We start from the raw sequence: 22,134 nt of genomic DNA on the forward strand, positions 1-22,134 counted from the left end.
TATAATCCAGATTAAGATAATCCTTATCTGATTTGAACAGGATTATATGAAGCCCCTTTGACACTGCCATTTAAAATCCAAATTATCTGCTTTGATTTGGATTATATGAGGCCCCTTCTACACTGCCATTCAAAATCCAGATTATTTTCTTTGAACTGGATTATATGAGGCCCCTTCTATACTGCCATATAATCCAGATCATCAAAGCAGATAGTCCACATGATCTGCTTTGAATTGGATTATAGGAGTCTACACTGCCATATAATCCGGATTGCGATAATCCATATTTTATTTGAACTGGATTATATGATGCCCCTTCAACACTGCCATATAAAATCTAGACTATTTGCTTTGAACTGAATTATATTGCAGTGTAGACTCATATAATCCAGATCAAAGCAGATATTATGGATTATATGACAGTGTTGAAAGACTGCAATTACTGTACTTAAACTTCCTCATTAGGCTTGATATAGGAAGACTATATACAGGAAGCCCCCCTAGAAAACAATTCCCCGCTTGTTACTTTGCTGGAGTGAAAGGATAGAGACGAGTCCACCAGCTGCCTGATGGGAATTGTAGTGTTTACAAGTAACCCGAAGCGCTTGTTGCGGTGCAATGGAAGTAGCGGGACTACTATTCCCGGCATGCATCAGGGAAAAGGGCTTCGAGGCGAATTGAGCGACGCACGCCGCAGAGCGTACTTACTTCCCCGAGCAACTGTCGCGAGATCATCCCTTGCGAGTTGCGCGTCCCCCCTCCCACCCCCGACTCTAATTTGGGACCGCGCGGTGGCCGACGGGAGCAAACGTTTCTTTTTGGCAGCCCTTTCGCTCGTGAGGCTTGGCGTATTCTGAATTACACCGCGGATCATTTGGCGTTTGGGTGTGGAGAACGGGACTCGAAGGGAAGAGGAGAGGCGGCGGGGGCGAGAAGCGAGGAAAAGCCATCCCCCCTTGAGGCAACGCTTCCTCGGAGCGCTTTGACAAAATGGCGGACGACCTTCGCGCTGCCCGCGAGGCCTGCCGGGACTCGTAGTCTTTACCGCCCTTCCTGTGAGCGTCCGAGGGCCTGGTTTCCAGACTGAAAGGACTACGTTTCCCATGATCCAACGGAGGCGGAGAAGAGGCAGACGGGAGCGAATTGGACGGCCGTGAGGGGACAGCGCAGGCTATCCCCTCCTTTCTCCGTCACCCTCCTCCGCCTGCGCCGCCGCGGCTTCGTGCTGCCGCGTCGGATGAGGTAGCGCGCGCGAGCCAGTGGCGCAGGCCGCGGCCTCCCTTGGGCGGGCAGCGCGAGGGAGGGAGGCTGGCAGGCAAGCTGGGCGAGAAGGCCTACTCCGCTGAGGAGGCCTTGGGCTTCCGGGCTGCGATTGGTAGTGACCGGGAGGAGGGGGATTGGGGCGAGGGGCGTCGAGTACGTCTAGTGGCGGGCTTTCTTTTTTGCCAGGCCTTGAGGTGGAGGGACCTGCGCCGTGGGGTTGTTTTCACTGAGGGGAGTGGGGTTAAAATGGAGTGGTTGCAGCCAGGCCGGAGAAGGTGTGGGTGGGAGCCTTTTAGGGCCATCAAGGGCCTGCAAGTCAACACCAAGGCATAAAGAATCTTAAGGGGATGGAAGGGGTTTGTAACCAAATATCAAGGCAGGAGGCATATTGCTTCTTAGAATAAAGACAATATCAGGACAGGAGACATCTTCCTTCTAAAAGTAAAGAGACCTAAGGGGAAGGAAAGGTTGCATCCAGACGTCAAGACAAGAGAAATATTCCTTCTAAGAAAAAGGAGGCTTAAGGGAAGGGGAAGATTGCAACCAAACATCAAGGCAATTTTCCTTTTTAGAGTAAAGACAATATCAGGACAAGAGCCATGTTCCTTTGAACAGTAAATACAATATCAAGACAGTGGACATTTTTCTTCTAAGAATAAAAAAGCTTAAGGGAGAAGGCAAGGTTGCAACCAAACATCAAGATGGGAGACATATTCCTTCGAACAATAGATATAATATCAAGACAGTAGATATATTCTTTCCAAGAGTAAGGAGGCTTAAGGGGCAGTGAAGGCTGCATATAAACATCAAGACAGGAGAAATATTCCTTCTAAGAGTAAGGAGACTTAAGGGGAAGGAAAGGTTGCAACCAAATATCAGGCCAATAGATATATCCCATCAAATAATAAAGAGGCTTAAGGAGGGGAAGGTCTCAAGATGGGAGACATGTTCCTTTTTAGAGTAAATACAATATTAAGACAGTGGACGTATTCCTTCTAAGAGTAAGGAGGTTTAAGGGGAGGGGAAGTTTGCAAGCAAATACCAAGATGGAAGACATGTTTTTTCTTAGAGTAAATACAATATCAGAACAGTAGGCATATTCCAGCAAAGAATCAGGAGGCTTCAGGGAAGGGGAAGGTTGCAACTAAACATCAGGCCAATAGATATATCCCTTCAAACAGTAAGGAGGCTTAAATGGAGGGGAAGGTTGCAACCAAAACCCAAGACAATAGATATATTCCTTCTATGAGCAAGGAGACTTTAGGAGAGGGGAAGGTTGCACTCAAACATCAGAACAGTAGACATATTCCTTTTAAGAGTAATGGGATTAAGGGGAGGGGAAGGTTGTAAACAAGCATCAAGACAGGAGATATATTCCTTCTAAGCGTAAGGAAACAAGGGGAGGGGGAGATTGCAACCAAACATCAAGATGGAGGACATGTTCCTTCTTTTAGTAAATACAATGTCAAGACAGGAGACCTATTCCTTCTTAAAGACAATATCAGGACAGGAGTCATGTTCCTTTTAAAAGTAAGGAGATTTAAGGGGAGGAAATGGTGCATCCAACCCAAATGTCAAGACAGGAGAAATATTCCTTCTAAGAGAAAGGAGGCTTAAGGGGAGGGGAAGGTTGCAACCAAATATCAAGACAAATAGACATATTCCTTCTAAGAGTAAGGAGGCTTAAGGGGGAGGAGAAGGTTGCAACCAAACATCAGGCCAGTAGATATATCCTTTCAAAGAATAAGGAGGCTTATTGCTTCCAACTGTCAAGCCAGGAGATATATTACTTCTAAGAGAAAGGAGGCTTAAGACGAGGAGGTTGCAACCAAATATCAAGATGGGAGACATATTCCTTCTTAGAGGAAATACAGTATCAAGACAGTGGACCTATTCCTTCCAAGAGTAAGGACGCTCAAGGGGAGGGGAGGGGAAGGTTGCAACCAAACAACAAGACAAGTGAGATGTTCCTTCTAAGAGTAAGGCACAAGGGAGGAGAAGGTTGCAACCAAACATCAAGATGGGAAACATGTTCCTTCTAAGAGTAAATACAATATAAAGACAGGAAACCTATTCATTCTTAGAGTTAATGTAATATCAGGACAGTAGGCATATTCCTTTAAGGAACCAGGAGGCTTCAGGGGAGGGGAAGGTTGCAGCTAAACATCAGGCCAGTAGATATATTCCTTCAAAGAATATGGAGGCTTAAGGGGGAGGGGAAGGTTGCAACCAAACATCAAGACGATAGACATATTCCTCTAAGAGTAAGGAGGCTTAAAGGGAGGGGAAGGTTGCAACCAAACATCAAGACAATAGACATATTCCTTCGAAGTGTAAGAAGGCTTAAGTGGAGGAGACTGTTGCAGCGAAATATCAAGACAGGAGACATATTCCTTCTAAAAATTAGGAGGCTTAAGGGGGAGGGGAAGGCTGCAATCAAACACCAAGACAGGAGATATATTCCTTCAATGAGTAAGCAAGCTTTTCTGGGGAGGAGGCAATTGTCACCTAGTGTGTTTATAGAGGTGTTGTTCCCTAGGCTTCAAAATGTCTTGGACTAACTCTGGCCTCTAATCTATATTTGAAAGGATCTCTATGTATGTAATCCTATTGTTTGTCTGAAACAAATATGTTATTTTCTGTTTCTCCAGTTCTGAATGGTTTCAGCCATTTATATTACATTTATATTTAAAATATTTTAACATGAGTAAGCCTTAGTGGCAGGCTGCAGTGACCATTTAATGCAGTTTCAGGTTCCTTCCACACTACCCTATATCCCAGGATCTTATACCAGGTTATCTGGTTTAAACTGGATTATATGTTCCATGCAATCATGCCGGCCACATGACCTTGGAGGTGTCTACGGACAACGCCGGCTCTTCGGCTTAGAAATGGAAATGAGCACCAACCCCCAGAGTCAGTCACGACTGGACTTAACGTCAGGGGAAAACCTTTACCTTTATATGTTTCCCAGATAACCTGGGATAAACAGATAGTCTGGGATCAGATCCTGGGATACAGGGGCAGTGTGAAAGGGGCATCGAACTGATATTGAAGAAAGTGGTTTTACTCTGCAGATGATTATATAGGAAATCCTGGGACCACTTTGAGGCCTGGGTGGCATTGATGCACATTAAGGGATTTGCATTCTTTCGTGGGAGTTTTTTGTCTGTCTCCACAGTTGGAAGTTATCTTCAAACTGCATTTAAATGGGATGTGTTAAGTGTAAAAGTATAACAACGTTGCGATTGTAGCCAAAAGGGATGATTTTAGAGATGTTTCTAGAGATGTCATCCTCAGGCTGATAAATGTCTCGGGCTACCTTGGCATCTAGTCTTTATTTAATAGGGTTTACTGTTCATTTGAAATAGCTATGTTTTCTTCCATTTTCCAGTTTTGAATACTGAATCAGTTCTCTCATTACTCATACAGAACCATAGAGTTGAACGAAACCCCAAGAACCATCCAGTCTAACCCCCTTCTGCCAGACAGGAGTACATCATCAAAGCTCCCCCAATAGATGGCCACCCCATCTCTCCTTCAAAATATCCAGATAAGGAGACTTGACCACACTCTGAGGCAGCATATTCCACAGCTAAACAGCTCTTACTATCAGGAAGTTTTTCCTAAAGTTTAGGTGGAATCTCTTTTCCTGTAGTTGGAACCCATTGCTCAGTGTCTTAGCCTCCAGAGCAGCAAAGTACATGTACATTTATAGTTTTTAAAAAGTTGTACTTTTGTGGGCAAGAGTAAGGAAAGTTAAGGTTGTAGCGAAACCAGTGATTTTAGAAGTGTTGTCTTCAGGGTGAGAAGTGTCTTAGGCTAGCTCTAAAATCTAGTCTATATATACATAATTCTTTTTTCATCAGAAACTGATATATTGTCTTCTGTTTCCCAGTTCTGATTATTTCCCCGTTTTGCCATTGTTAATATACATTTATATTTTATATATTTAAAATTGAGCAAATCTTATTTGCACTTTTAAGCATGGAGATGGATAGAGCAGATTTTAGCCAGGTGCAGAGAAAGATTATGCAGGCCGATCTTATATGCATTTATTCAGACAAGTCCCACTGAACTTCTAAGTCATTGTATATAAGAACTGCGACCTTAGTGAACTTGAAATGGCTAATGTGAGAAAAGAGTCCAGATATATGTATTTATGGTGTGTGTGTATGTTAGTGTATGTATATGCACACTAATAGATTTCAGGGCATCCAAAAATGTTTATATCTTTTAAAGATAATAGTAACTGGTAATTACTGAAGATTAAGTAAGTGTATTTATATTGAAGAATGAATGTTATAATGGTTTAAGCAGAGCTACACATTCCATCTTAAATTACAATTTTATGTAAGGTGTTCAGATTGCTATCTCTGTGTAGCACTGCATTACCAAGCAGAGCTGCATGTTCTACTGTGTTCAATCCTGTTAAGGATTCATAAATTTTTTACAGAAAAAGAAAAGTTCAAAATTGTAGACTGTTATGAGTGTATACAATTTTGGGGATATCCTTTATATACAAGGTAGGGTTTAGAAGAATAGAGGCTGAAGTATAAAGCTTCATGGATTTTTTTCTTCAGAGAAGTGCTAGTCAAGGGTCCCTGGAGAGTTTTCAGGGGAAAAAAAGACAGTTAATTGAGACAAATGTCATACTACTCCCAGGCATGCTTGGGATGAGAGTGGGATTGCTGTTCCCTTACGTTAGATACCACAAGCAGTGCTGCTCTAAGGGATTATGATCCTTTTTATTTGGAAAAAAAAGAGAGAACAGGTTTTGAAGTATTTGCCAGCAGAGATAGTAGCTTTGAGCTCAAACCCACATGTCTTTTAGACTGTTTATGGTGCTTGAGTTTAGGGAAAAATAATACTGTTGTAAATTGTGGAGTAGTGGTAAACTAGGAGACTGTGTGAGGTAAAGTTTCCCTAGGAAACATATGTTATAAATGTGGTTATAGGGCGAACCTATCAACACAGTTTGGGGGATAAGATGTGTTTAATGGGAAGGAAAAGCAAAGCAGGATATATGCTGAGACTTCTATCAGAAATAGAGAAGAAAGAAAGGTGTGTGCAGATGTTGGGCTAGATGCAGGCTGGAGCTATATGTTTTTTGTGAGATAGGATGCTTACTGGCTCTCTTAAGTTTTGTTCTTTGTTGTCTGTACATCTTATTTTTTCACGCTTCAGTCTGAGGTGGAGGAAGATTATATTTCCTAATACAAGGAATGCTTGGCAAAAGCTCTCAGTTGCTCTTCCTTTCTCTTCATTCCTGTCTTTTGACACACTCCCTGTATTTTATTTTAGGTATCAGAGGCACCAGTGGTGCTAGCCTGTGGGAGCCATGTACAATGGGATAGGACTCCCCACTCCCCGGGGCAGTGGCACCAACGGTTACGTACAGCGCAACCTGTCAGCTGTGCGACACAAGAAGGATCGCACTGACTACAAGTCAGAAGAAGAGTTGAGGAAGCTGGAGTCGTCCCTAGTTAAAAAACCTAACCAGGACATCCTGGACCACGAGCGCAAGCGGAAAGTTGAGCTGAAATGCTTAGAACTGGCTGAGCTAATGGAAGAGCAAGGGTAGGTGGTTACAGAACAGTAGAGGTGAAGACACTTGTAACATAATCATGGAAATGGATGGAAGGCTCAGTGAGAACAACAACTAGTAACTAGCATTTGAAGGAGACATCAAGCAATTAAAGGAGAAAATAGCTCACCAGGTTTAGGATCTTTGCAGTGGTCTGGGTTACTGAATTATTCAGAACTGTTAGAATGAAGCCTTTGAATATTATAAATTAGACAACCATGATGTTTTGGCACTGGCAATTCAATTGGGACATGCTCAAGAATCTCTGCATAATGGTTAAAATATATTTTAGGATAAAACTACTTAAACCATATCTTCTCTTCCCTTACCTAGCAAGCTTGTAGAGAAGTTTGTTTAGTAGGATGTGGAAAACCCATAGAACCTGCAGCAGTAGTTGAAGTGACAAGTTCTGATGATAGAAATAAAGAATTTTTCTTATTCTGGAGAAAATAATACTGTGTGTAGCAATCTCTTACTATCAGTGCTGAATAATTATGTAGCACAGCCATTCCAGGTCTGTTGCACAATATTCCTAGCCAGCTGGTATAATATTTTAAAATATCTTGTAAAGTCAAATAGCTGTAATCTTAAAACAACTTTGTGAGACAGGCTAGTAATACTCCTGCATTGCAGGTGGAGGAAGTGGAAACTAAAAATGGGGGTTTCCTGAAGGCTTATATTAAGGGAAAGACTTGATGGTTTATCTTTCATTTATGCCTTCTGTGATATTGTATGTAAAATTGTCAATGTGGTGCAAAGTGATTTTTTGTATCATTTGCTATTTATACATTTTTGAAACATTTTGTACTATTTCATGAAAGATGTGATAGGTTATGTGTGGATCTGATCTGCTAAAACTCCTAAATATTCTGATGTACACAATCTAGGTATGGAGCTGGGGAGATCCAGGAGAAAGTAGCCACTTTTCGGATGATGCTTCTTGAGAAGGATGTAGCAGTAGTCAAAGAGGGGGAACAACAGCAGAAGCCAACGTAAGTAAGGCCTCTTGGTTGTGATGTTATAGCAGGATTTGTTGTTCCTTTACTCTTCCCCTCACATGCCTCTCATAGTTGCCCATTTCTCCCTCTAATCATCGCTGTCATTCCTTTCCAGTGTCACTGAGACCCATCAGTTGGCTGAGGCCAATGAGAAGAAGAATGAGAGGCTTCGAGCTGCCTTTGGCATTAGTGATAACTATGTGGACGGCAGCTCTTTTGACCCCAACCGCAGGGCCAAGGAAGCGGCATCAGCTGCTGCAGCTAAGCAACAGCAGGAGCAGCAAAAGCAGTACAGGTAGGAGAGGAAATGAGTGGGTTGGATGTGACCGAGGAAAAGGTTCTAGCAGTTTTATTTTAAAGATGAAATATTTTTATATTTGATTTTTAGTTTCTAAAATTAATGCAGTTTCTCTAAACAGTTTTTAAAATGAATGAAACATATAGAATTCAGCATCTAAAGATGTTGAAGTTATGTCATTTGAGACATGACATATATTCCTCAGTTTATATTAGAAAAACTTTGTTTTAATTCAATTGTTAGTCAGGATTTGTGGGACCTACACAAAATTCTCATTGATCCAGTAGGTTTAGTTGAATTGATGTAGATCACAAAGTGTTTGGTCACCATGCTTGATTAAAAGTTTTTTATTTGGAGGTTGTTTCTGTGAGAGATATACTCAAGATTGATTATGTGGTTTTGTCATAGGCTGGTTCATTTAATTTTCTTGTGAGTTTAAGGTTCAGGAGAATTCTCATCTGGTGGCTTAGCTAATTGTTTGAGGGGAAGAATGAAGGAAGAACCTTTCATATAGAAATTTGTTGGGAACTTGACTCTTCACTTCCTGTCCTTATCTCCCCAGTCTTGTCAAAGAGTCCAGCAGTTCCCGATCACCGTCTCCAAAACAGAAAAAGAAGAAAAAGAAGAAAGACCGAGGCAGGTGTGTGGGAGAGTCAAGACACTCAAGTTCACTCTACAGTTCTGAAGTGGAGTGTAGAGAGTAGAGGGGCTGGGTGTAGGTTTGGCATTAGAGAGGGAGAAAGGCAAAGGAGCTTGGATTTGTGGGCTTACAGCTTTCCCTTTGAAATACGTGATATATTCCTTTTGGTTATTCTTTCAAGGTCTGAGAGCCGGTCACCTTCTCGAAGGGAGAGGAAGAAAAGTTCAAAGAAAAAGAAACACAGGTGAGGACTCCACTGGGAAAAAGTTGATGGACTTGTGGTGATGGTTGAGAATTATTTCAAACTCCTTTGTGGGTATGTGTATAGGGTGTTTTTATTTTTATGAAAATAATTGTGATTGAGGAATAGAATAGTTCAATCAAGTTTGTACTTTCATTATAAATTGTAGTCTCCTTTATTAGAATAGCATTTTGTGTAAGCAACCTGGGCTGGGGTGTTTGGAAGTCTCACTTCTAACTTTAGCAGCATTGTGGGACATGGTTTTGTCAAACCATTATTTCTGGATACGCCTCATATTTGTTTTTTCTATGACCACATGCTGTATGTGGAAAAACTCTTTTTCTTTTTTCAGGTCAGAGTCAAAGAAAAGGAAGCACAGGTAAGCTGTGGTAGTATACTCCTCAATGTAAAGAGTAAATTGCAGCTTTTTCTTTGTTTGCTCAGATTGTTAATCACTGTGTAAGTTAGGAATACCTAAACTGCTTAACTGAAAGGTGACATGGATGTAGTGGACTTCATGACTATATTGTTGATCTCTTGTTTGTGAGTTTGGAGCCAGTTTAGTGGTAAGGTAAGAAAGCTTTATAGCAGACAATGTAGGAACTGAGGGAGGAAACAGCTGGTTGTACATAAAGCTCTATTATTTGTAGAATGGTTCAAAGCAATTTTTTTCCTCAGGTCGCCAACTCCCAAGAGCAAACATAAATCTAAGGACAAGAAACGGAAGAGGTAATGTAGTTGTTTGTCCACTGTAAATCTCCCCTTCTTTCTGAGGCATATGTGCAACCTTTTTAAAAACTCACTTGCTTAGGTCCACTAGTGAATCTGCTTCTCAAAAAGGACGTCGGGATCGTTCTTCTTCAATACATCATTCTTCGTCTTCAGATGGTTCTCGCAGCAGGTATGTGCTGTTATGGGCATCCAAGAGATTGTAACCAGATATCAGGCTTTGGGCAGAGTCTTGAAGATAAGCTTAGTTCTAAATCTCTCTTTATTACCTGTCCTCTGCAGGTCAGGCAGCATCTCTACCCAGAAACGAGCTGCTTTAAGACATCAGAGCAAGTCTCCCTCAACATCTTCACGGAAGCAAGAAGAAAGTGAAGTAATTTCAAAGAGTCTGCCAGGTAGAGAGCGTTCATCTTCTTCTGAACCTGCCCGGCGGGGCAGGAGCACAAGTCCTCGAGAAAGTAGAGAAAAGCGGGAGGTAAGAATTTCTAATCTAATGATTTAGAAAATAACTGGCCTAACTCTATTGAAGTTGTATGTGAGAAACCATGGAGTCTAAGTTGTTATTTTTATATTTTTATTATTTAGAAAACCTCTTCCAAGCATTCTCCAGTACGTGAAACCCGCCAACGATCAGCCAGTCCTTTATCTCCTGTCAAAGAGAAGGAAAAAGATAAGGAGAGAAAGTCTGCTCGGCATGGGGGTCAGAAATCTACTCCTTCATTTGAGCAGGATTCAAGACTCAAACATCGCTCCCCAGGGCCAAATGATCCTCGGGAAAAAGTCTCAGGACACAATCGTCCTTCCTCTAAAGAGAGCAAGTCTCCTACCTATGCCTCTCCACCTCCTAAGAAGCAAGCAGAGGATCAGAATGGTACTCTTCCACTAACCAAGACTAAGATGTCCCCTGACAAGAAGGAGCAGCCAGTGCCGTCCTCATCTTCTCCTTCTAAAACCAAGTCAAGGAAAGTCTCTCATGAAGGTTCTCCATCTCGGCACTCCCGTTCTCCATCAGAGAGTGGTAGCTGCTCTTCTTCCTCCTCTTCTTCCCCATCCCCAGCAAGAAAGCCAGCCCCAGTTTCTCGTAGCTCTTCCCCAGAGGAGCCCCCCAAAAGGCAAGACAAAGAGAAGGCCTCTACCCAGAGACAGCGGTTGAGCTCATCCCCTGAAGTCTCCCACTCTGGGCACAAACAATCTTCCAAGATCACATCTCGACGTGAACTATCAGGCTCACCTCCATCCAAGAGCACCAGGTCAAGGACCAGTCGCAGAGACAAGTCTCTTTCCCCAACTCCCATTGCTCGCAGAGGTAGATCACGGTCTCGCACCCCACCTAAGAGAGGAAGATCACGCACACCTCCAAGGAGGGGAAGATCTCGCTCTCTTCAGAGACGTGCCCGATCCCGTTCACGGACTCCTCTGAGAAGGGCCCGTTCTCGCAGTCCACAATGGCGGGGCCGGTCAAGAACGCCCCATCGTTGGGGGAGGTCACGGTCACGCACTCCTCCCAGATGGGGACGGTCACGTACACCTCAGAGGCGTGGCTGGTCTCGTTCTAGAACTCCTCAAAGGCATGGATGGTCTAGAAGCAGAAACAGTGGGAAATGGGGAAGGTCAAGAACACCACCTAGAAGGGGGAGATCACGCTCACGTACCCCACCAAGAAGAGGCCGGTCTAGATCTAGGACTCCGCCCAGACGAGCACGGTCTCGATCTCGGACTCAGTCTAGAAGAGGCAGATCTAGAACCAGAACCCCTCCCAGAAGAGGAAGGTCAAGCTCTTCACCGAGAAGAGAGAAATCTATGCTTTCAGCAAGACGAAGCAGGTCTGTGTCATCTCCAGGCCGTAAAGCCTCTAGAATTTCTTCAAGGAGAAGTCGCTCTGATTCTTTTTCTAGAACAAGAGACAGAACCAGAAAACCACTAAGACGTAGCCGTTCAGGATCGTCCCCTGCATCAAGAAGCAGATTGCGAGCATCTCCCAGACGCAGTCGATCTGGTTCTGTACCAAAGGCAAAAAAGAAATCTCAGTTGTCTCCTAGAAGAAGTCGTTCTGGTTCCTCTCCAAGATCTAGGAAGAAAAAATCAAGAACACCTCTGAGGCGCAGTCGTTCTAGTTCTTCTCCAAGGTTGAAAAAGAAGTCAAGATTATCTCCAAGGCGGAGTAGGTCTCGTTCTTTTCCAAACCCAAAGCAGAAATCTAGATCACCTGCCCGACGTAGCAGATCCAGGACTCCTCCAGGACTCAAAAATAAACCCAGGCCATCTCCAAGGAGCAGATCTGGTTCATCTCCAAGAGTCACAAAGAAGCCCGATATTTCATCTGTGGTTGAAGAGAAGTCTAAGATACCTTCCAGAAGAAGTCGATCTGGTTCATCTCCAGGACAGAGGAAGCAATCTAAGTCACCTGTGAGAGGCAACAGATCTGGGTCCTCTTCAGATATGGAAGAGAGATTGCCAAGGAGGCGAAACAGGTCTGAGTCTTCTCCAGAAGAAAAAACAAAGTCAGGATCAGGGACATCACCAGGATTGAAGAAAGAGTTGAGTTCACCTCAAAGGCAAAGCCGATCTAGTTCCTCTCAGTCATCAACAAAGGAAAATTCCTTGTCACCCCCAACACGAACAGCCTCACCAGAAACAAAGTCGACATCTCCATTGCAGCCAAGCAGATCAGGGAAGTCTCTAGCAACAAAGGAAAAACTTCAATCTCCACACCTAAGACAGAGTGGATCGCCTCCAGCTTTGAGAGAGAAATCTCTTTCTCCAAGGCGAACTGCATCTGGATCTTCCTTTGAATCGAAGAAGAAACCCACTCCACCACTGGAGAAATGCAAACCTGACTCTTCAGATTTGAAGAAATCCAGATCACCACCAAGACGAAGGAGGTCTGGCTCTTCACCACTGGTAAAAGAACAGTCTAAATCACCTCCCAGGAGCAAGTCCAGATATTCTCCTGATGCAAAGAAATCTAAATCACCTTTGAAGCAGGTCAAATCTAGCATTTCACCTTCACCAGTGAAAGAGAAGTCTAAGTCGCCTACCAGGAGAAGTGGATCAAGATCATCTCCTGAACTCAATGGTAAATCTAAATCTCCCCAAAAGCAAAATAAATTTCAAGAAGCCAAGGCAAAATCCAGGTCACCTCCAAGACACAACAAATCTGGTTCCATGGCAGTAACCGCAAAAGTTACCTCACCATGTAAATCAGCTTCATCTCTCTCTGGAAAAGATAAATCACAGTCTCCCTCAAGGCAAGGCCACCGGGAGTCACCCCCAGGCATGAAGAAGCCAGAGATTTCATTGAGGCGAAGTAGATCTGGTTCATCCTCTTCATCTTCATCTTCCTCTTCCTCCTCATCCTCTTCTTCCTCTTCTTCTTCATCATCATCATCTTCTCCAGAAGATGACAAATCTCAATCACCCCCCAAACTGAGTCGTTCTGCAGCAGTGTCAATCAACAAAAGCAAACCTGCATTATCCCCAGTGCACAGGCAGTCAGATTCCTCCCCAGAAACCAAGAATGGCACATCTGCATCAGTTGCAAAGCACACCAAACTTGCAGCTTCTCCAGAATCAAGAGAGACTTCAGGAAGTCAGCTGATGGGTCCTAGATCGCCTTTAGAGAAGAAAGACATAATGAGGGATGTACCTCGAAGGAGTAGATCAGGGTCATATCCTGGAGTTAAGGAGAAGCCAAGAAGGCAGTCCAGTGACAGCAGTTCAGACTCCTCTCCAGAACGGAAAGAAAAATCTCTTAGCCGATCTGTGTCACCAGTGAGACCTGTAAAATCAAGGACACCCCCAAGATGTCGAACTTCAAGGTCACCAGTTAGACTTAGAGCAAAATCCAGAACTCCACCAAAACGTGGCCGGTCTGGATCACCACCAAGACCCAGAGTAAGATCCAGAACACCCACAAGACGACGTAGGTCTGGGTCATCTCCACGGCCGCGATTGAAATCTAGAACTCCTCCAAGGCGGCGCAGGTCTGGGTCATCTCCAAGGCCCCGAATGAAATCCAGAACTCCACCTCACCGTCGCTATAGATCTGGATCCTCTCCCAGGCCTCGAATGAAATCTAGAACCCCTCCCCGAAGGCGCAGGTCTGGATCATCTCCACGCCCCAGAGAAAAATCTAGAACACCGCTTACAAGACGACGACGGTCTGTATCACCACTGAGCCCCAAACGGAAATCTCAAACACCTCTGAGGCGTGGAAGATCCAGATCACGCTCCAGAGACAAGTCAAACACCAGCAGGAATCTACGTGGGTCTAAGTCATCATCCCACTGTGATAGAAGGAGAAGCTCCTTACGCCGGGGAAGATCTCGCTCCTCCTCACAGAGGAGCCGCTCCCCTTCACTCTCCAGGCGACGAGACAAGTCTAGGGGGTTGCTACGGCGGGAAAGGTCTGTTTCGTCCCCAGGGCGAAGTCAGTCACGTTCCCCATCTCGTCAGGACAAATCTCACTTCAAGCGGAAGGGTGAGCGCTCTATCAGCTCACCACGCAGGGGTAATTCTCGATCACCAGCACGAAGAGAGATGTCAAGGCTGTCCCCTCAGCAGTCTTCTGCCAGCCGAAATGCATCCCGTTCACCTCCAAGGTTAGATGCTTCACGTGTCACAGCAGCCTATAAAAGCACCGGGTCCAGAGCATCTCCTGATTTTCAAACATCCCCTGTGAGGAAGCATTCCAGATCAAGCTCCAGGGAAATTTGCACTTCTCCAGCAAGGAAATCCCGCTCCCCTCCTGTGCTGGAGAGATACCCTAAAGCTGACAGCCAAGAGAAATCAGCAGTCTCTTCCCTCTGGCACATAAAAAGCAACACTGCCGTTCCCCTGACTCCAAGTCCAGCTCATGACTCCCCCAAATCCCAAAAGATCCTTTCTCCTACACCATCCATGTTACGGGAATCCCCTGCAGTTTTGAAGAATGGTAGTTCCAGTACTCTCAGAGACATACCAGGAGATAAGAGTCAGACCATACAGTCTGCCCTGTTTAAGGATGATCCAGCTGCTGGTGCTCCTCTGTTGTCAGGGAGAAGCAGTCCTCATGCAGGTTCCCCTTCTCTATCCAAAGCTAGGTCGCCATCCCCCGCCTCTTCCTCCTCTGCTTCCTCCAGTCCCTTGCCAGCCCTGGTTTCTGTGCTTGGCCCAGTCCCCAAAGAAGAAGAGTTGGTTGCTGAAACCAATGTAGTAGAAAGGCCTGAAGGCCACCTCCCCATGCTTGAGGCTGAGCCACAGTCAGCTTGTGATGCCACAGAAGGGAATTCCAAGGGCAGTTGTACCACAGCCCCACAACTAGCCCCCCCTTGCCCACCACCCTCCATCCCCTCAAAGGCAAAGAGAAGTCCATCAGCTTCATCCACCACTTCCTCATCGTCCTCCTCATCTTCCTCCTCCTCTTCAACGTCTGATTCGGAATCCAGCTCATCTGAATCAAATCCTCAAGATAAAGCAACAAAGGCAATTGTGGCTGAGGTTGAACTGAAAAAGTAAGAAACTAATTTTCTTCCTCTCTCTTAAATAGCCTCTAGTTGTTACCTGCATCCCTTTAGCTCTGGAATTGTGCATCCACTCCCAACTTATACCGTGTTTCCCCGAAAATAAGACAGTGTCTTATATTAATTTTTGCTCCCAAAGATGCTCTAGGTCTTATATTCAGGGGATGTCTTATTTTTCCAAGAAGAAGAATTCACATTTATTGTTGAACAAAAAAATGAACGTTTGTTATATATTGTACAGTAGTTGTCATCATAAACCAGCATAACCAGACAAACTGTGAATCCTATCAAGTATTTCTTGTTACTACCAATATTTCCATGTACAACACTTGTACATTTATGGTATGTACGTTTACCGATCCTGCATGCTCTGGTGTTCTGTTCGTTGGGCATGCTTCCAAACAAAACCTTTGCTAGGTCTTACTTTCGGGGGAGGCCTTATATTTAGCAATTCAGCAAAACCTCTACTAGGTCTTATTTTCTGGGGATGTCTTATTTTAGGGGAAACAGGGTAAGTCAGATTCAACCAGGTGTTCATAAAAAAGGGATGATCCTGATACTTCTTTGCAAGTGGAAAATAAACACATACAATAATTTATCTTTCTAGCATCGTTGTGCAAACACATTCCAAACCAGTATTTTAAACAGAACCATAGAAGTCATTTCCCTCAGTGGCATACAAGTGGGATGACGGCACAGTGACGGTGCATTCTGTCTTTTCTGTTCCCTCTCACATAGAATTTCTTGTTTCTGGCAGCCAGGCAGTCTTTTGACTACAGGGTGCCCTCTACAAGTAAGGCATAATATGGTTAGAGTAGCTGTATATGTTCAGACTTGTAACAACAAAGCGTACAGATAATGCAATGCTCCCTGTGTTTACCTTGTATACTTGACAAGTTGACAGAAGCACTTTCTCCATTTTGTCTATTTATTGTCTACTTCTTGCATTCTCCCTCTCTTATGTAGAAAATCTGCTAAAGGAAAACCACTTTTCATTGTTTTTAAGGTGCCACATGGGGGTCTCTTTACTTCTAATGTGCTTGACATAACTGCTTCTCCAAAATGCTTTTGTCCACAATTTTTTTTCAATTCTGCAATTGTGACATTTGTCCACAAGAGGCCACCCTGCTGTCACTGTACAATTCCTGGCAGGAGTCACACTATAGTATTGCTTTCTGCTTCAAGTACCATAGCAAAGCTTCAGGCAATTCCCTTGTTCCATTGAAGCATCTGTGGTGAGACTGGCTGCAGTATATGTATATTTGTTTTTAACAGTTTGAAATACTTTCCCCAGATCCCAGTTCATTGTATTTAGATAATTTGGTGTGAGCAAGGAGGCAACACCAGAGAAATTGACATAAGTTCAAGTGACAAGAGGCTGACCACTGGAAACCTTGCACAAAATATCCTGATTTTTAGAATTTTCAATAGGTGCTGCAGACTCTGTTAAGACATGGTCTTAGTGACAGGATTACTGCTTCGCCTCAGTTTTTCCTACATTTGTCTAAGAACATCTTAGGTCTCCCACTCACTGGGTTTCCCTTCTGCCCTAGTTATCCATACATGTGACAGTTCCTTTCCCTATTTTGGAGATATCAGCACAGTCCAACAGCAACCCAGGTAGTGGAAAGACTTTAGATGTATTCATAGTGTGAGAGAAGCAACAACAGCTGTGTTGTAAAAGGTGCTTTGAAGTAAGGCTAAGATAGCTAGTTTCCCAGGCTTTCCCCATAACTTTTCTGTCTTAACATTTCTGTATCCTTATTTTTTTAAACTGAATCTTACATTAACGAAACAAAACCCCTTTTTTCATAAATTTGTCCTGCATATGTGAGCTTGATATTACTTCTGTCCTCCCCTGCCCCAGGCTGCCAAGCCCAGTGCTGAAGGAGAGTAACCAGGATGAGCAGCCTCCAGAAGTGGGCAAGCGTAAACGCCATTCCCGAAGCTCCAGCAGTTCCAGCAGTAGCTCATCTTCCTCCTCCTCCTCCTCCTCTTCTTCCTCCTCCTCCTCCTCAGCCTCTTCCTCTTCGTCGTCGTCCTCATCCTCACCATCACCTGCTAAGACTGGATCCCAGGTGTCAGCCAAGGCAGCCCCCAAAAAGAAGCCCTCTCCAGAGAAAAAGAAGTACGTATTTATTTATTGGATAGTAGATATGGTCTGTTGCCAAAAAATGATAACGTTCTCTTCGAGCGACTGCTGGCACTGCGTGCCCAATGCAAATATGTTAAAGACATTGGAGGTTATAGTGGTATCAAACACCCAAGATTGTTAAATGGATGTCAGAAGCTTCATGGGACTTTTTTCTTTTTGAGGGCGATAATACATAAGGAGGCTTTAATAAGATCATAAGATAGATATCACTTGGTAGTTAAAGGGACAGACTAGTTACAGATAAAACTAGGCATGAACATACCGTATTACACCTAAATTAAAGTCACTCCACTGGTTGCCAGCTAGTTTCTGGGGAAAGTACAAATTATTGGTTTTGACTTTTAGAGCTCTTCATGATTTGGGTCCAGGTTACGTAAATGATTACCTTCTCCCATGCAATCTGCCCCTTAGAACACTGATGTTATCTAGGGGCATCTCCTCCAGCTAGTTAGAACCCGACTGGCATCCATTACCCAAGGGACCTTTTCATTGGCTGCCCAGAGTCTGGAATATCCTATCTGAAGAGATTGGACAGCTAAATCGGCTGTCAGAATTTAAGATACTGAAGACTTTTCTCTTTCAGCAGGCCTGCCCAGTCAATTTTTAACTATAAATTTTAAATTCACATTCTATGTCTATTGTATTTTAATCTCTGTTCCATGTTTTTAAATATGTGTATTTTATAGAAATATTTCTATAAAATATGCATGTTACTGAATGTATTTTGTTATAATGATGTATTTTAATTGTGTTGTGCCCCACCTCAAGCCTTGAGGAGAGGTGGGTAATAAATAAAAAATCTTATCAGTGCCGTGATAAGCTGAATCCTTGACCTAGCATTTACTAACATTACTGTTAAGGAAGCTTGTATATGTTTGCCGGCTTATATTCTTCTTTTTCAGCCAGCCATCAGAGGAAGCTGGGTGGTGCTGCGCTCTTGACTTCACTGGATTGTTTTTGCATGGCCTGTACTGAAATCTGCTTTCTGAGATCTTGTATGTGTAAGGGGTCACAGTAGGCATGCCCACCATTCCTTCCCTTCCCTTTTTTTCTCCCTGGGTGTGTGAAGGCATCAGTTCCACAACACTTTTATCTCCCTATACTATTTTACAAGGAGAATTATTTTTAAATCTATGAAGTGAATCTGGGAAGTCAACTTTCTGACATTCACTCATTGTTCCTTTCAGAAAAGTCAGGGAAGTGAGGATTGCTTATGGAAAGAAGTCAACAAATATGAGAAATTTGGAGATGTGAGAACACATGTATGGGCAGCACATTATAAGATTTTGAAAGCATTTATTGATCACCAGTGTTGAAAGTAGCTCAAATTTATGCCCCTGTCTTGACATGCACAAAAAGTAGTTTTGATACTTGTGTAACAAAACTTATATTTTTAATGTAGCAGTACTTTTGAATTTTTAATCTTGGAGCCAATTTTGAATTGATAAGGGAAAGTAAGAAGTGAGCAGTAACATTTGGTTGGCAACTCCATCTAGTTTGACGATATTCTGTGCCAATCCTTGAAAGGCTGATGTGACAAAATTGTTCTTCGCAGCAGGTCTAGAGGTTTTTTTGCCTAGCCCCATAGCCTCAAGGGGGACTTCTTAGAACAGCTTGCTGCTCCTACTGCACTTTCTCCATCACTCTTTCTCAGAGGGGTTGATCAAATGAGTGGCAACAGTGAGAATTATGTGTGGTAATATCTATGCTAACTTCTGTACATGGTCACTATAAAAACAAGATGGAAGGGCAGGTCATTTTAGAGTAGGTTATTCTAGAGGACTCCAAAAACCTGAGCTGACAAAAATATTCTAGACACTTCTGGTTTCTAAACAGGTAATATGTGCCCATCCCAGAGACATGTGGGCTTTGATCTGTTGTCCTTTGCATGTCATTCTAACCACTTGATACTTTCTCTTTGTACCTAGGTCACGCAGCCCCCGAAAGCCTATTGACTCTCTGCGTGATTCTCGTTCCCTCAGCTACTCCCCAGCAGAACGGCGCCGTGCTTCACCTCCAGTGCAGCCACCCCTGACTTCAAGGGACCGACGTAGGTAGGTATCTTAATCCACCCTGGGTTTTTGTTGTGTGGTGGCACAGCAGGCCCTGATGATGGTAGATCTGTTTGAATAGGAGAAAAGTTAACTGGAGGAACTTTTGATATAGGACCTGCTTTCTGCTTTGCCCCCTTTATGCAGGGACAGGTCCAGGGATAGGTCCACACAGAGAAACAGACGAAGCATCAGCAGATCCCCAGGGCGGAAGCGGCGACGCAAATCCCCCAGCCCTCGAGCCCTCCGCCGCAGAACTTCAAGGTAATGTGTGCCTGTGGCTGGTGTATTCATGCTCCTGGGTTTGTCAGTTAGGGGGCCAGCCAGCTGTAGTGGTAAGGCCTGTTCCTAACTATCGTTTCCTCTGTTTACCTCCTCAGGTCCCCCTAAACTTCTTGGGAGAGTCTGGAAAGCCCTTGCCCATGCAACCATAGACTGCGCCATCCAGCCTCCCTCAGTGCTGTCCCAGGTGGGAGCCCCCTGCCTTCTGATGCCCATTGGAAACCAATGTGTTTGCATGGGAGGAGGGAGGGGGCTCTTCATTTGCCATTGGCTTTTTATTCTCATTAGTTCTTTTTCCTTCACTGTCCCCGTCTTTATTGCCCATCATTTGTTGGCAGCTACATTCCCCTCCTCCCTGGACATTTCTGCTCAGCACCCACCAGGATCTGCTGCCTCTGCGCTCCTCCTCCTCCTCCTCCTCCAACAGTTGGTGACGTTTATTTGACTCCCCCCCCCCCTCCTGTGAGCGTTTTTTTTTCTGTGCGTTTTACAGCTTAAAAACCCCTTTACTTCTGTGTTTTGAGAAAGGAGTCTTCTTTTCGTTGATTTAGACATAAAAAGGTTTTTAAAAAGAAAACACAAAAAGGGGTGGGTGGGTGGGTGGGTGGGGAGTAGGGAGATATGTGAGCTTATCTGTTTGATTTAGTGTTTCTCAGGCACCCTTGTCTGAAATGGCAGAGGGTTGTAGGAAATAAAACCCAGAAGGAGTGCATGTTGGTGTTGAAGATCTCCTAAAGTTCAGTGAGGGGCAAGTTTTGGGAAGGGCTCTTCAGTACCCCTCCCTCCGCTGCCTACAGGCGAGCTTTTTTTTGTTTTTGTTTTTGTTTTTTTTTAAGAGAAGGAAAAAGGATTTTTTTTTTTAGTAGCAGCCTGCAGCACTGGGGTTGACTTTTTGATGGTAGCAAAATTAAGGATCAGACCATTCCTATCCCCCAAAACAAACAGATTTTAATATGCTGTGCTCTTTTTTTCCTTTTCATCCCTCCCTCGAAGCAGACTCTTTCATATTGATCAGCTGAGCCAGGTCAGGAGGGGTCAAGAATAGGGACTGGAAACTGGGCAGTCAGTCATTTTATGAGGGGAAGTTGATGGAGATTTTGCTAGAAAGAAGCTGAGAAACCCTAAATCAGGGAGGGGTGGGAACAGAAGTTTCTTCATATTTCTTAAAAGCATTTAATTTTTTTTGATATGTACAGCAAGGAGATTTTTTCTGTCAAATAAAAAATTACGAAATGCACTCGTTGTTGTGTCCCTGAGACTTTTATACTGTATATGCTTTTTCACAGCATGACTTCATCAAAGGAGAATTCCAGTTATATGGGAACAGGTTTTTTTCTCCTTTTTTCTGCCGCGCAATCTTTTGTCTATGAGCATTTACTTTTCCAAATGCTGAGATTTTATTACAGAATGGAATAGAAACTGAGGTCCTCAGTTGCTACATAAGTATTTCCAATGTCACATTACTGTTTCTTCAGGGAAGAGTGAATGTTTTAAACTACACTGCCCCTTCCAGAGGTTAAGAATAAATGTATTATCTTAAAATTTAAAATATATACATAATTCACACCTCCCTCTACCTCAGCTTAGTCCAGCCAACTAACAAAATATAAACACCCCAGTAAGGATCCATTCTGTTCCTTTCAGTTGGCAGACCCGAGGAAGCAAACCTTGATTGAAATGGTATGATTAATGTGAACAGGGAAGGCCCAATAGTTCTAAAATGGCAGGGGACAAATTACAACCCTTTGATGTTGTACTGCATCCCAGCAGCCATAGTTCTTCAAAGCTTTGAGCCATTTCTTTAGGGGCAACAAGTATAAATCTCAGTAACAAGATCTCAGATGTGAATGAACAAAGTAGGACTGTTCATATTCCTGCTTAGTAAGGTATTGCTTTGGTTCTGATGTGGGGAAAAATCAGAATATTCTCTTCCCTCTGTTATTTCAAACACTCCTGTCTTACTGACTAAATATAATGCAAACTTACTATAATAATGCTTCTGAAAGGAAAATTATAAATTTACTTTCTTTGCAGCTAGATCACATTTGATTTGAGTTCCCCTTGTTACCAGATATTTCTGTCTCTGACATTGTTGTTTACAAGCTATTTCCTGGAATATTTTCTAGTTTGCTTTCTCTGGCGAGTCTCCCCTCATCCCTTCTCTTCTTCCGTCTTCTTCAGTTGAAGGGAGTGACTGCTTCAGGATTTTTGAGTGGATTCATTTGAGAGGTTTGGAGAAGAGAACAAAAAAAATCCTCTGTTTTTTATTTTGGAAGTTTCCTTTTGTTTTGTAAAAGTTCATGCATTTCTTGTAAGCAGAACTCCCCAGATTGAGCACACACTTTTTGTTTTATTTTGTCACTAAGACTATTTCAGTTGTTCTTTTCTG

The 22,134-nt window shown here is 43.4% G+C and overlaps 1 protein-coding gene across 4 annotated transcripts; it reads left to right on the forward strand.

Moving 5' to 3' along the window:
* Positions 1 to 780: 780 nt before the first annotated feature.
* srrm2 (serine/arginine repetitive matrix 2) lies at positions 781 to 20,982 on the forward strand. 4 transcript variants are annotated; one of them, XM_008117543.3, is made up of 15 exons: positions 781 to 1,242; positions 6,568 to 6,843; positions 7,738 to 7,842; positions 7,964 to 8,143; positions 8,709 to 8,786; positions 8,968 to 9,030; positions 9,380 to 9,406; positions 9,706 to 9,756; positions 9,839 to 9,928; positions 10,039 to 10,231; positions 10,342 to 15,248; positions 17,125 to 17,385; positions 19,395 to 19,466; positions 19,611 to 19,727; positions 19,844 to 20,982. In XM_008117543.3, exons 2-15 carry the CDS (start codon positions 6,605 to 6,607, stop codon positions 19,851 to 19,853), a joined length of 6,393 nt encoding a protein of 2,130 aa, XP_008115750.2. In that variant the 5' UTR covers positions 781 to 1,242; positions 6,568 to 6,604; the 3' UTR covers positions 19,854 to 20,982. The 4 variants fall into 4 exon arrangements, with proteins under 4 accessions (XP_008115750.2, XP_008115749.2, XP_008115748.2 ...); XM_008117542.3 differs by having other exon boundaries at positions 782 to 1,315; positions 19,341 to 19,466; XM_008117541.3 differs by having other exon boundaries at positions 782 to 1,242; positions 19,341 to 19,466.
* The last annotated feature ends 1,152 nt before the right edge of the window (positions 20,983 to 22,134 follow it).

Source organism: Anolis carolinensis, chromosome 6 (genome assembly GCF_035594765.1).
Source record: "Anolis carolinensis isolate JA03-04 chromosome 6, rAnoCar3.1.pri, whole genome shotgun sequence".
NCBI lineage: Eukaryota > Metazoa > Chordata > Lepidosauria > Squamata > Dactyloidae > Anolis > Anolis carolinensis.